General features: G+C 40.3%; 1 protein-coding gene across 3 annotated transcripts in view; it reads left to right on the top strand.

Moving 5' to 3' along the window:
• Positions 1-9,695, top strand: part of LOC109401715 (mitochondrial Rho GTPase) — a 34,318-nt gene extending 24,623 nt beyond the window's left edge. For 2 of the 3 annotated variants that reach the window (XM_062851101.1, XM_062851102.1), the window contains exons 6-8: positions 2,607-3,013; positions 3,797-3,859; positions 8,434-9,017. In XM_062851101.1, the coding sequence (XP_062707085.1) occupies positions 2,607-3,013; positions 3,797-3,859; positions 8,434-8,569 (606 nt within the window). In that variant the 3' untranslated portion in view covers positions 8,570-9,017. Of the gene's footprint in view, positions 1-2,606; positions 3,014-3,796; positions 3,860-8,433 lie in introns of all 3 variants that reach the window. The other variant, XM_062851103.1, reaches the window with a different exon arrangement.
• Positions 9,696-14,596: the final 4,901 nt, after the last annotated feature.

The raw sequence follows: 14,596 nt of genomic DNA, 5'->3' as shown, positions 1-14,596 counted from the left end.
CGAATTTAGTAAGTAAGGGTATTTTCAACATAAACGAACATTTTTCACTGATATGATCAATGTTACCCCAAATCAACAAAATCAAAAATTAGATTAAAAAGCCTATTTAAACATGTTTAAAAGTTTTACAATAGTTTTTCGAGTAGCTTAACACATACTCAGAGGGCCAGTACTTGTTTTAAAAATATAAAACATGTAACGTTTGCTTTAACAAGAGAATTATTCAAGAAAGATCGGAAATTCTGATCAATGTTACCCCGGATTACGGTACCTACAAGTTTTCAACATTGTTTTTAATTCAGCTTAATGTTTGTGAGAGTGTGGGTTCGATTCTTTCTCCAGTTGGTGAAAAATTTTCGTCAAACGGAAATTTTTCATTGGGTGTTTTTCGTGTAATGTCTATCGCCTAATGTTCGTGATTGTTCAATGTTCAGTCTGTATAGCCTCTGGTTGAAGACGGTGTTTTTCAGAATATTTATTCAATCTATGATTGTCTGATTGTTTTGTTGAGATGAGGTAATTTTAAATCTTAGATTTTTGTTGAGATAAGATTATATTTCTTAGATTCTTACAAAAACCAAAATTTACAGCAACTTAATTGTATTGGTGAGGCTTAGACTTCAATATTCATTAGAAACATCTTAAATTTTAAAGGAACCTACAAAAAAAGTTTTTGAGATACGTCTGCAATTCCCTACATGTATTTTGAAACTTTGAAGTAGCTTAAAAAATTGATATGAAACTTAGAAAAATTTATAAGGAACTTCGAAGAAAATTTTCTGACTGAAACACCAACATTTGCATGGTGTACACTCCATTTTAAATCTAAAGTATATTCCTCGATGAAAAAAATAAGGTACACCGGGGCAAGTTGAAACGGGTGGGGTAAGATGAAACAGCGGGTTAACATGATGTTTTCTAATAATGATAAACAGTTTGATCGCCATAACACATTGTTTTTGATTCAAACAATCTTTTAGCGAAGGACAAATTTCCAACAAATATTGAAATCTTTTTCAAAACTTCAAGTTTCAGCTTGCCCCACCCGTTTCAACTTGCCCCGGTGTACCTTAAGTAATTAGAAATTCTGAAAATTTAAAACAAATTAATCTGAGAATCAGTACCATATTTTTTTTGTATAATAAAATAAAATGTATGAAAGAACTGTTGAAGAGAATCTCATCAATAATGCGACATAATTTGTACGTTTGTTGATTCTTGTTTCCTAATTTATATGTTAATGGTGTCCACGTGGACATTTGACGAACCCTCACCCCCCTCTCCGTGGACAAGCGTGGACTTTTCGCTAACCCCCTCCCCCCACCAAACTGTCCACGTGGTATATGGACGGCCCCCATGATGAATGCCGGAAGTAATCACATGAGGAATTTCTTAGGGATTCTCAGGAGAGCTTTCTTAGCGAATTCCCGAAAGAATATCTGTGGGAATCCCTGGATAAAATATCCGAAGAAATTCATGTATGCAGTAATTTCTGGACGAATTATTGAAGGAATACTTGGATAGTCTCCTAAGGGATTTTTTGGACAAAATTTTCAAATAAATTCCTTGAATGAATTTTGAATAATCTCTAGTAAACTTTTCTGGAAGACAATCCTGTAGAAACACTTCGAATAATTCCAGATGGAATTGATGTAACAATCTCTAGCGGAATTCTGGAAGGTATATATGGAGAAAATTTCTCCCTAAGGCGCTTTTTTGGGCCATCTCAAACCTCTTTTTCAGAAATTAACGGACAAAGAAAATAGTCTAATAAAGTTATGCTGAACACTGCAAATGCATCGTGCCCCACGTTGGGGGACATAATAGGGACAACTATTAGCAGAACCCTACAAATGCACATTTTTTCCCGTATCGGGCCGCATATTTGTGAACTTAAAGAATACGTAAAGTAAAATGGAACAATACAAATGCACAAAACACAAACATGCACCACATAATATAAATTGTGCCCAGTTATCTAAATAGATAACGAAGTCCAATCTCAGGATGACGAGGTTTCACACAGTCAATCCTGTGATTGTATTTCTTCTGGTGGATTGCCTTTTTGTTTGCAGCGTTAGTTGCTTACATAGCTTGTGTTTGGTCTAGAAATTTCTAAACCTAAGGGGCATCCTGATTTGGGTAACAACACAAGACCGTCTATCGTTTGATGTCCGTTATAGGGGACGGCTTGTGTATTTTCTACTGGATCGCTGCCTAAAATGGCTGGAACGCTACGAATGCGCATTATAGGTAGTTCAGGGGCAGATGTACAAACCACAGTATGACGTACAAAATAAACTGACAAAATGTTCATAACAACTTACAAATTTAACAATAGTGGTGCAAGTATGCTTTGTTATTGGTTATTATGATTGTTATTTTGTCCCACTGCACCGACATCGGTTGGCTCGATATGTCCATAAAAGTTGGCCAATTGCCTGCACAGGTTGATAGTCAGAATATGGAAAGAAAGGTTTGGAAGATCAATGAATCAATGATATATCTTTTATTTTTGATTGGTTTTTTAAGTACAACACACAATTGTTATAACAGTGTACATCATGTTGTTCTCTCATGTCTAATCACATTTCCCCTTTCTTCAGAAATTAACGGACAAAGACATCCGCGGTACGAACCAGTATGCCATCAACACTGTCCAGGTGTACGGCCAGGAAAAGTTCCTGGTCCTGCGGGACATTGACGTGCGCCAGGTGCTAGACCCTCTGCAACCGAGCGAAGTGAACTGCGACGTTGCGTGTCTGGTGTACGATATCAACAATCCCAAATCGTTCGAGTACGTCGCCCGGATATACATCAAATACTTCGCCGAGAGTAAGATCCCCGTCCTGATAGTCGGTGCCAAAGCGGACATGGAGGAAATCCGGCAGGAGTATCTGCTCCAGTCGCCGGACTTTTGCCACAAGTACAAACTACTGCCGCCGCAGTACTTCAGCATCAAGCACAACAAAAAGGACATCTACACCAAGCTGGCGACGATGGCTGCATTTCCGTGAGTATTTTGGGTTCAGTTTTTTGTGTGGATTGCGTTTATTAAAGTAGAAGTAGTTTTAACTGGGAAAGAAGCTTTTATAGCGACAGTTCAAGCAGTATGCTTACTGATTCGATTTATTTTGCAGATAATGCTAAGCATACAGTTTATTTGATCGTTAAAAATTTAATTTCTATTGATTTTTTATAAGATGGCTATAGAGGTTTTTTGGCTAACAAAGAGTGGCACTGTATTGGCGACTGGAAAATGTATTGAGTTTTTTTTTTCTTGGTGTATGTCTATTATTTGAATCGCTGTATCAGCAATAGAGATGTTCCAACCCTTTGTTACTTTTATTTCGTGATCAATTCAATATCTGTAGCTTGAACATTTCTAAAGGAAGTTTTATCCTCAGATAAATTTATTGATATTTTATAAATTATAGAGAAACAAACAAATTTGGTAGATTTGGTGAAAGTAGCATTTACTTCCTGATAGTTCTTGCTGAATTTTCAAATTCATTGAAATTAATTTCAAATCTGAACTAATGTTGAGCCGTGATACATAAAAAAGATCTAATTCTATGCCACGGATTCTTTCAGAAGTTTTGTTTTTCTGAAATCAAAAGTGTCACCGATATTTCTACAGGCCTTTTCTACGTTCACCAACTTTCATAAATTTTCTGCAAGTGTGATTCCGTTGTAGGAATGTTTTGTAGTTTGAAATGATTTGCACTTCTTTTTTTTTATTTCACACCCACCAATATACCTACTTGTAAGTAAAGCACACTTTTTCTTTATCTAGTCGTTTCCAAGCCGCGTGGATTCTTTTCTATAAGCATAGATTGGTGCAGTTATGGGAACAAACGTAAGTTATAAATGTTGGATCAGTTGGTAAAACACAATGTAACTAGTACCTGTACAAAACCTCTTTAATTGTGCGCCATAACAACAGTGTCTTTTCGTAGTACTAACTAACTAACCCTCCTTAACAGTGACTTTTTGTTCACCTATTTCCGATCTGATTAAAGTTTAGCTTGAAAAGAGAATAACTCCTCAGATTGGTAAATTATGTCCCTCAGTTTCACTTTTATGTTTGCGATCGGGAATTGGTTTTCAATCACATTATGTGGAACACAATGAGCTTATAAATTAAGAGTGTTGAAGGTTGTAATCGAGTACTTCTGATGTTTATGTTTTATTAAGGGACCGTCCATAAATGACGTAGCATTTTTTGACGATTTTTGACACGTCCCTTCCCCCATCGTAGCCTACTTTCCCATACCTAATACATGGTTCATTGCATAATACGAGACTCGCCCTTCTCCCTAAAATGCTACGTCATTTATGGACGACCTCTAACTTCTTTAAAATTCAAGCTATGCCCAGAAAGGGCTAAACGTAAGGATTATATGAACAATATATTTCCGGTTTCGCTTGTTCACGAAACACAAACTTGAAAAACGGTGTCCGATCATTTGGCCAAACGATGTTAGTTGGAACGCTTTCTTACCGAATGGGTCACACCCATTGGATTTTTAAGTACAAGATAACCCACTCTTGGATTGGTGAACGGATTCGTTCCAAGATAGTGCTACTTACGGCGGGAAATCTAACAATTTGAACAAATATAATCGAGGTAGCTATGGTTTTTTTTTGCTGCGCCGTAGACGTCATTTAATTTTGAGCATTTCTAGAGAGTCGTAGTTGAACGTAGCTCAGACCTTATTGCAATTCAAAGCAAAGGTATCAAAGTTCAATGTTCATGTAAAAGAGCATAATGCTTTATTTGCTCTCGTGTGTAAATTTGATATCGGTCAATGCACGACGTGCTAGTGTTGATATTACCTATTCTTGATATTCCAGCCTTATCCAGTTGGGATGTGGGTTTTTGCGCTGTCCTAGAGTTGTTCTGGTTACTCCAAAGCTCGGTCTCTTATAGTGTAAGCGAATCGGAGATTATCGCATTTAAATGTGGTCCTACTCACAACTTGATGTTGTAGTAATACCCTTTAAAAATGTCGCAATGTTCTGTAACATAGGCTGGAATTACTTATTCCGTTACGGTAATGTCCCCACCAAAACCGTGGATTACCCTGGGTCATGTCTGGGCTTGAGTAAGTGATGTCTAGGTTCCTATCGTTATTTGCAAACATGTTACATACAAGTTGGGACTTCGGGGTAAAGTTAAAAAAATACAAAAGCGAACTTTACTAGACGAGAGCTGAGTAAAGAAAAAGTTTAATATTCCTAGTTAATTTCAACCTAACTTCAATCAAATAAAAATAAATCATCAGCTTTCATCGTCGTCGTCTCCATTGCACGATAGCCAACCTACGCGTGGTTGGGAACGTTGCAGTAGACATGCAATTGTTGTCATCTTTGGAATAATGCGGCTAGAGGTCTCATCTTACGGCCGACTCAGCTTGGCTAACGGAGCGTTCGAAGACTGGAGTTCCTGTTCCAGCCATTGCAGGTGGTCTATGGTGAGATGTGGGTTTGTAACTTGTATAACTCAACATTACTTACCTTCACATTAAAATTGCATTCAAGCATCCATCACTTTGGAACACCAAGAAAGTGACGTCTGGAGCTCGATCAAAATTTTCATTGTTTATCCTTTTATTTTTCGATCATAGTCACCTGCCGGTTTGCGGCAATAAATTAGTTCGACCGCGAGTCAACCGTGGCACTGCTATCGGTAAAATGCGTTCGCCAACTCTGCGTCAGAGTGGGTCATATTCTTAATTTATTATATTTGGTCACACCCAACGTTCTTCACATCACTCTCTACCTGGTCTACTAATCGTGAGCGGCACGCCAACTTATACCAACCGGATCTCGAAGCCGTTGCGGGATGCGTTGAGCTTCTGGTACAACTTCCGTGTTTCTTGGGAACGGCACAGCAGTTTCATTTCTTCGCACTCCGCTTCTTCCAGATGGCGCTTTTCTTCCCGAAAGAGGCGGGTCTGCTGTTTCCGCTTCTGTTTGTAACGTTCAACGTTCTGTCGGATCCCTTGCTGCAGCATTACCGCCCTCGCTTCGTTCTTCTCCTCCAAAACCGTTCTGCACTCTTCGTCGAACCATTCGTCCCGTCGATTCCGTTCCACGTACCCGATGGTGCTCTCGGCTGCGTTTTCAATGGCTGGTTTCACTGTACATCAGCAGTCTTCCTGCGGGACCTTATCGAGCTCGCCCTCGTCTGGCAAGGCGGCCCTGAGATTCTGCGCGTATGCTGAGGCGACATCCGGTTGTTTTAGTCGCTCTAGGTTGTACCGTGGCGGTCGTCGGTAACGTACATTATTGATGACGTAAAGTTTTGGCCGAAGTTTGACCAGAGTGTGGGCTGTACACGATTATTTTGCTGAAGTAGAAGAATCGGCCCTTGATCCTCAACCTGCACATTCTTTCGTCAATCGGCCATCAACCGATACGCGCCTCTGCATATCACCCATCACGATGAAAGCTGTTCCCAGCTCGCGTGTGTTGCCGCAGCTCTGGTAGATGGTATGATTACCTCTAAACGTTCGCACCATGGTTCCTGTCCAACACACCTCCTGTAGCGCTACGATGCCGAATCTGCGGTCCTTCAGTAGATCGGCGAGTATGCGGGTGCTTCCAATGAAGTTGAGAGATCGGCAGTTCCACGTACCGAGTTTCCAATCGCAAGTCCTATTTGTTCGCTGGGGTCGTTGCCGTTGGTCCCGGTTCGTATTATTCTGTTGCTGATTTTCCGTTACAATGATTTCTTTACGGCTGGCTCGTAAGGCCTGACACCAACTCCCAACTTTCCGGAGGACCATAGTGTACAGTTGAGCTTTGAGTCCTTCGCTGGCACTCGGACGTTGATCAGCCGCCCCTAACATAATGATCTTACGCTATTGTGAGCCGCTTCTTCTGGAGATCAGACGCTCAGGTTTACAGAAGCAACCCCCCCCCCCCCCCCTTCCATATCAGCCTACGACCAAAGTTCCCACCGGGGTTGGTTACCCGATCTACCCTAAGGTTGCTCGTAGTTTTCGGCCGGTACCACGAGGAGGTAGGGATAGGATCTGCTGGGCAGAGGCTATAGCTATAGTGGATCACAATGGGATCTGAATTGCGCAGCATACCCAGCCTTTACTGTGCCGGGCCAAAACACGTCCACCACCCTATTTTCTGGAAGCGTGGCCGAAAACCCCTTAATACCATTGGTCATATTTGAGAAAGTCTGTACGAGATCAACCTGTTCTTGGTAGAACTAGAAGCAGAAAAAGTCCGTGGTTGAGTTCGGCCATTGTCCCATATGTTCTGATTGACCGGATTTCGTGGATTGCATCCAGCTTGTTGCATTACATCTTCCAGAACGAATTAGAAAAGCAGACATGTGAGTCCGTTACCTTGTCGCAGTTCCCGGTGAGTTCCGCACGGACTAGGTAGTTCACCCGAAACCTTAAGTTAACATTGTACACCGTCCACCGTTGCTTTGATCAGCCTTCTTGGACGGTGCACAGGAAAGCCGTTCTTATCGTAAATTTTCTATCCCCAGCTTTAGGCGGTCGATTCTGCCGTATGCCTCCTAAGTCGATAAACATGTGATACGTTGAGTCAAGATATTCATGACATTTTTGGTAGATTTCCAATAGAACTTCTGCGTTTCTTGAGAATGGAAAGCAGTTTCTATCCTCGAACTTTGCTTCTACCAGGTGACATTTGTTCTAGAGTTTAGCGGACCTGCTGCTTCCGTTTCTGCTTGTATCGTTCCACGTTCAACCGGGTACAGTGCGCAGCATGATCAACTGCGTTTTCTTGTCAAACCAGTCGAGCCCAACTGTGATCTCGGCTGCATCATTGATATCTGCGATTGTATTCCAGCAGTCCTATAGAGGGGCCACGTCGAGGTCACCGACTCGTCTGACAACGTTTCCTGGAGATTTTGCGCGTACGCAATGGCGGTAGGCGGTCACTTCAGTTGTTGTAGGTCGTACCATATATTGCTAATGACGGAGAGTTTTGGGCGCAGTATGTTTTGAAAGAATCAACATGATCATCAATAGTATTCGAAACGGCCTACAACTTACAGTAGAAGGTTCTATTCTATCAGACATAACGTCGTTTGGCATAACGTTATTTGGCATAATGATACACAAATGTTACGTGTCTTTCTAAATTGGCAGCAACTAGTGTTATGTCAAGCAGCTGTCAGTTAGTTTTTCCTCTCTTCAATAACACCATAACCTATAATATTTATTAGTTTGCTACTAATTTGTGTTGTTTTAGTTGAAATATCAAAATTATACTAACATTATTTTATGTATGATGATTCGGAAGAATGTATTCAGTTTATTTCAATATTGCTTTTGTTATAATATCAAACTTATACTGCTTCTTATTCTAAAAAAAATCTACATCTAAATACACCTTCTGAAATGTTCTAATTCACTCTGCAAATCTTCCTTCCAGTCACCTGAAGCAGTTCGGTCTAATGTCCAGCGATCCGTTGCTGTGGTGGAAGGCAGGCCTCGGTATAGCGGCAGCAACCATCGTTGGATTTTTCGTCGTGAAGGCTTTCCACGGTTCCAGCTCACATGCACGATGAATCGGTTGAACAACGGCGCACCCAATTGCTAAATCGTACTAGAGTAGTCACCATTCACAGCAAAAACAGAAAAGATTGGAAATAAACATATACATTTTACCACCAGGCCCCTGGACGACCGGCGGTAAGTGCTCTATCGTTGGCTTAGATTCGTCACTAGGCCTATTGTACATATTCGTCACTAGTAGAGAGATAACAGGTTGCAAAGTTGTGTTATGTAGCTGCTACGGCTCGCTCAGATGAACCATTCAGATTATTGCAACGTTTGCATTATTGCATTGACTTGCTGAAGAATTCCTAGCTATGGCCAAATTTATATGGCTTTCTAAGACTAGACTCTATGCAACTTTTGAACTGAAGTTTAACAATATAAATATGGATACCAAACATAGCTTGTTTTATTATCACTTTATGTATTTTGCAATAATAATCCTAGTTTACATGTTCATTAGAGTGCCCTTTATTTTTCGAAATTCCCCAATGCGAAAATTCGATCAGAGTTGCGCTAGACTTTTTTATGCATTGGAGATGTTTAGCAGACTGTTGCCATTCTTATATTTTATTCGAAACGAAAGATTGTTTGTTTCTTACAAAAAGAACGAAAAAATGGTACCGTTTGAGATGTATTCGATTTTTTTTTTTACGTTTCATGTGAATCGTAAATGTGCACCATAGAAAAATCATAGCAACATGTTTGTTATTTTCACAACACAAGCAATTTCAAAAAATAAACTGCACCCTAGTGTACATCCGTCTCAATTTAGTTGATGCAATACCTTGTAATTACTTGTTCCGATAGACGCGCACGTATACAGCCCCCACTCGCATGATAGTTCCATATGAATAGGAAATCCAGCTAAGATGGGACTGTTATGCGAGTTGGGGCAGTATACCTAACTCAATCAATCTTACTGGCAGCTGCCCAATACTTTTGTTCGCTACAACATGTGATTTTCTTTGCATAGTTTACTTAAGATTGAATATGTTGCAGTACAGCCTCTAGTCTAGCAAGTTTAGCTTCCGCAGTTTCACCGAACAATTGACAGAGTCTAGACAAGCAGAGATTGTAAATTAGTTTGACCGTACGTAATGGTATCTATATAAAACCCAAAATTAAATTGCAAAATCGGGAATATTATTTAATAGAGTTGAAAGAAAAAAATCCTTGACCAAGTAGTTATATTGATCCGAATTTATGACGCCCGCTTCAACCTGACCCGACCGAAAAATTTTCAGTCCATGCAAAATAAAATAATGTTTAAATTATATGGCATGAATAGCACGCTATGTCCAAAGGGAAGTATTATGAAAACTTAACCTCAAAATTTATTCGCTAAAACCATATTTTTGGAACTCTAGATTTTTCACTTCTGTTCTCAAATTATCTCTAATCAGATATATTAGAACCTATTTAGATTAAAGGAAGAACACATTTAATAATTTTTGTGTGGTATTGTAAATTTTACTTATTTTCCTTTATATGAGTAAAAATTTCAACCCGTTATAACTTAATTCGCCGTTAGAAAATCTTACATTTTATAATGTCGTATTAAGTATCAATACATTGTTTGACATGAATGCACCATGTGGTGTAAAATGTCATAAATAAACAAAACAACAACAATACATTGTTGATAAACGTTTAAAAATTCATTCAATTCGGTTCACGGGTTTCCGAGATATGACAGTTCAAAAAATAGTTGTCTAAAAAATAGTGTTTTACCCGAACGGTTATAACTTCACGAAAAACTAATCAATCGAGCCCAAATTTGTACCAATAATAATACCAATAATAATACATATAATAGGTTGACAAACAGTCAAAATTTGAGATTTTTTGATGCGCTCTATGAAAAGTTACAGCATGTTGAATTTTTTTGTGAGAGAAAAAAAGTTGCCTATCCCAAACATTTTGGCCATCCCCTGTACATTCGATTTTCATAATACTTCCCTTTGGACATAGCGTGCCACGCACCAAATGCACCATGTACAAAACGCTGATAAGACCGGTAATCCTCTACGGGCACGAGACCATGCTCGAGGAGGACTGCAAGCACTCGGAGTTTTTGAGCGACGCGTGCTAAGGACGATCTTCGGCGGTGTGCAGGAGAACGGTGTGTGGCGGAGAAGGATGAACCACGAGCTCGCTGCACTTTACAGCGAACCCAGCATCCAAAAGGTGGCCAAAGCCGGAAGGATACGGTGGACAGGGCATGTTGCAATAATGCCGGACAACAACCCCGTAAAGCTGGTGTTTGCAACTGATCCGGTTGGCACAAGAAGGCGTGGAGCGCAGAGAGCACGATGGGCGGACCAGATGGAGCGTGACCTGGCGCACGCTATGTCCAAAGGGAAGTATTATGAAAATCGAATGTACCTCAAATGTTATTCCCTAGGATCGTAGCTTTTGACCTCTAGTTTCAGAATCTGTGCGGTTTAAAATATTTCATCTTGGGTTTTTTGATATTTTTGATTTTTTTCCTGTTTTTCCATACAAATATCGAAACAAGTCATTTTAAGGTCAATTTCGTCCCATATAAAAATGTATGAAAAAAACCCAAGATCTGGACGAACATTTGAAAAGGGCCTATCTGCTTTGCGTAAACAAACATGTTTTTGTCTTTGTAAGGCCCAACTGCATCCACCCACGCACATCAACACCCTTATCAGAAAGAGTGTTCTTCAAGCTATCTGTTAAGGGTGTTGATGTGCGTGGGTGGATGCAGATGGGCCCTACAGAGACAGAAACATGTTTGTTTACAAAAAGCAGATAGGCCCTTTTCAAATGTTCGTCCAGAGATGGATTATTTTAAACCACACATTTTCTGAATCTAGAGGTCCAAAAATATGGTTTTAGCGAATAAATTTTGAGGTACATTTAGTTTTCATAATACTTCCCTTTGGACATAGCGTGCGTGGGTGAATCTTTTTCGACCGCAGTTTCTTCTGGAGCCCGTAGAAGGCCCGACTTCCGCTGATGACGTTGTAAAGTTAGTTATTTGATTTTCGGAGGTACTCTTATAAAAACGTCTAACTCGGTTGAAAGTCACGATCCAAGAGATCGATCAAGAATACCATGTTGAAGTTTCATTTATTTTGATACTAGACACACCTGCCTGAAATTGATTCAGATTTTTGGCAGAGATGTCTATAATGTGTTCTGGGATGATGGTTCTACGATTCTATAACATTCCCCAGAAAACCATTCCCCAGAATACCAATCCCCAGAATTCCATTCCCCAGAATACCATTTCCCAGAATGTACCATTCCCCAGAATGTACCATTTCCCAGAAATCCATTCCCCAGAAATCCATTCCCCAGAAAAGCTTAATATACTCTGCTAAAAAGTTTAATTCGATACACAAACAGTAAAATGTTGATCATAATGATATGTTATACCCCATATAGCCCATATAGCAGGGCCCATATAGCCGAGGCGGTAAACGCACGGGTATTCAGCATGACCATGCTGAGGGTAACGGGTTCGATTCCCGGTCGGTCCAGGATCTTTTCGTAAAGGAAATTTCCTTGACTTCCTTGGGCATAGAGTATCTTCGTGCCTGCCACACGATATACACATGCAAAATGGTCATTGGCAGAGGAAGCTCTCAGTTAATAACTGTGGAAGTGCTCATAGAACACTAAGCTGAGAAGCAGGCTTTGTCCCAGTGAGGACGTTACGCCAAGAAGAAGAAGATGTTATATCCCGGACAGACATGTGATACGAGTATGATTCCTGTACAACGGTACGCAGTGTCAAGAAAATTATAACAAGACTGACTTGAACTGAGAGAATTTTTAGTATGGCACTCATTTCAAGCGTAATTGTACAGTGATTCTTGTATCACATGTGTGTCATAAGTATTATAGGCAAGGATTTTAACATTATAGTGTTATTACGAGCAAATATCTATTTCTTGTACGGTATATGTAACAAATTAAGGTAAAAATGTATACATACATATATATCCATAAAAATATTCTACAATGGTTCAAACGTTTAATTACCATTGTACACAGTTGCATGTTGATCTTTAAACCTATCTTGAAAGTTTACAAACTGTTAGTTGCGTTGTTATAAAATCTTTTGTTTTTGACAGATTTGTGAAAATTGTGCAGCACTTGTTTTACGATGAATAACGTTTTAAAAGTGATGTGCAAAATTTACAGAGAAAACGTATATTCTTCTGATGTTGTTCAGTATACAAGATACTAAAGACTCAACTGACCACGTTTTTCTTTGCAAACGGTTGGAGGGATCCATCCCAATGGCTGTTCCTAATTATTCGCTTCAAAGGCTCTCCATTCATGCGGTATGAGAAGGGCTTTCATCATTATTCCAATACTATGGAATGGAATAGAAAGAGTGAACATATAAGCAATTTTTTTTTTTTTTTCATTTTTCATTTTTATTTTCAAGTTATTTTAGCATTACAAATGTGATATAATTTCCTTAGCTGAGATTTGGACTTCCTTGCAGCAGCTTAGTTATTCAATATTCAAAACAAAATTACTGGTAACATGGAATGAACTAAACATTGGAAAGGAAAACTATTGAAAAACCCTTCAGAAATTGGAAATAGAGTTGGGATAGCTAGAGGAAAGGAAAAATATTCTTATGCTAATATCACAGTCTGCGCGCCATCAGTTGTTCCAGCAACGGGTTTGCTGAAGTTGCACATCCCAACCAGAACTTGAGAAGTACACGTTCGATCCATTCGTCGATGAGTTCCACCTTCGCTAAACTGTGGACATCTTCAGTGGGGTGAAACGGGTCCAGGTTGAGCATCATCTTCAGTAATCGGTTTTGTTTCACCTGGAGTTTCTTCCGATGGGTAGCGGCACAATCAAACCAGGCAGGAAAACCGTACGTCATCGATGGCTTGAACACCAATTTGTAGAGGAGTAATTTCGACTTCTTGTCCAGGTGTGAGCGCCTGTTGATTAGCGGGTATAGCATTCTGGTAAGCCTGTCGCACTTGTTCAAAGTTTTCTTCACATGAGTGGCAAAGGTTAGCCTTCGGTCCAGAGTAAGGCCCAGGTATACCACGTCGTCCGACCATGGTATTTGTTGACCCCAGATGCAGATTTTTTGTTGCGGAAGATTTTGCGGGCTTCGCTTTCGTGTGAAGAAAATTGCTTGAGATTTACTAGCGTTGGTTTTGATCTTCCATTTTCGTTGATAGTTTTCGATAGCGTTTTGGGCTGCTTGAAGTTTAGTAACTACGATAACTGGGTCCGAATCCGCTGCAATGTACCCGGTGTCGTCGGCGAAAAGAAAATACTGTACGCCATCAAGCATCACCAGGTCCGCGGTGAAAATGTTGTAAAGAGTCGGACTCAAAACTGCCCCTTGAGGTACGCCAAAGGGTACTTCGTGTCTGATGGATGTATGACCGTTAACAGTCACGTGGTAGGATCGGTTTATCAGGAACGAACGAATAATTTTCAAGATGTAAGAGGGGAAGTTCCCAAGTAGCATCTTGTGCAAGATTGCTTCTTGCCATACGGAGTCGTATGCCTTCTCGACATCCAGAAGCACCATGCCTGACGACTTCTTCATTGCAAAATTATTTCGAACCTCCCTCACAAGACGGGTAAGCTGGTGGTTGGTAGAATGACCGCTTTTGAAGCCAAATTGGACGTCGGGGATAATCCGCGTGTTTTCTAGGTGTAGCTCGATACGTTTCAAGATTATGCGCTCAAGAAGCTTACTGAAGGCAGAGAGTAGGCTAATTGGCCTGTAATTGGTCGCATTCGTGGAGTCCTTGTTCGGTTTCGGGATAGCGATTACTACCGCGTGCTTCCATTTGGAGGGAAAGTACCCCAACCGAACACAAGCAGAGAAGATTCTGGCGAGGAGAATATGGGCCTTTCGGGGTAACTTCTTGAGCACGCAGTTCCTGATGCTGTCCTGACCAGGAGACTTCTTCGCCTTGAGTCTGCGGATAATCTGGATTACCTCTTTCGGATGTATCAACCATGGGTGGGCACCAGTCAGACGAATTCGATCGATGTGTGCGATG

Source organism: Aedes albopictus, chromosome 2 (assembly GCF_035046485.1).
Source record: "Aedes albopictus strain Foshan chromosome 2, AalbF5, whole genome shotgun sequence".
NCBI lineage: Eukaryota > Metazoa > Arthropoda > Insecta > Diptera > Culicidae > Aedes > Aedes albopictus.
Note: the sequence above shows the minus strand (reverse complement) of the source record. Positions and strands in the feature narration are given on the sequence as shown.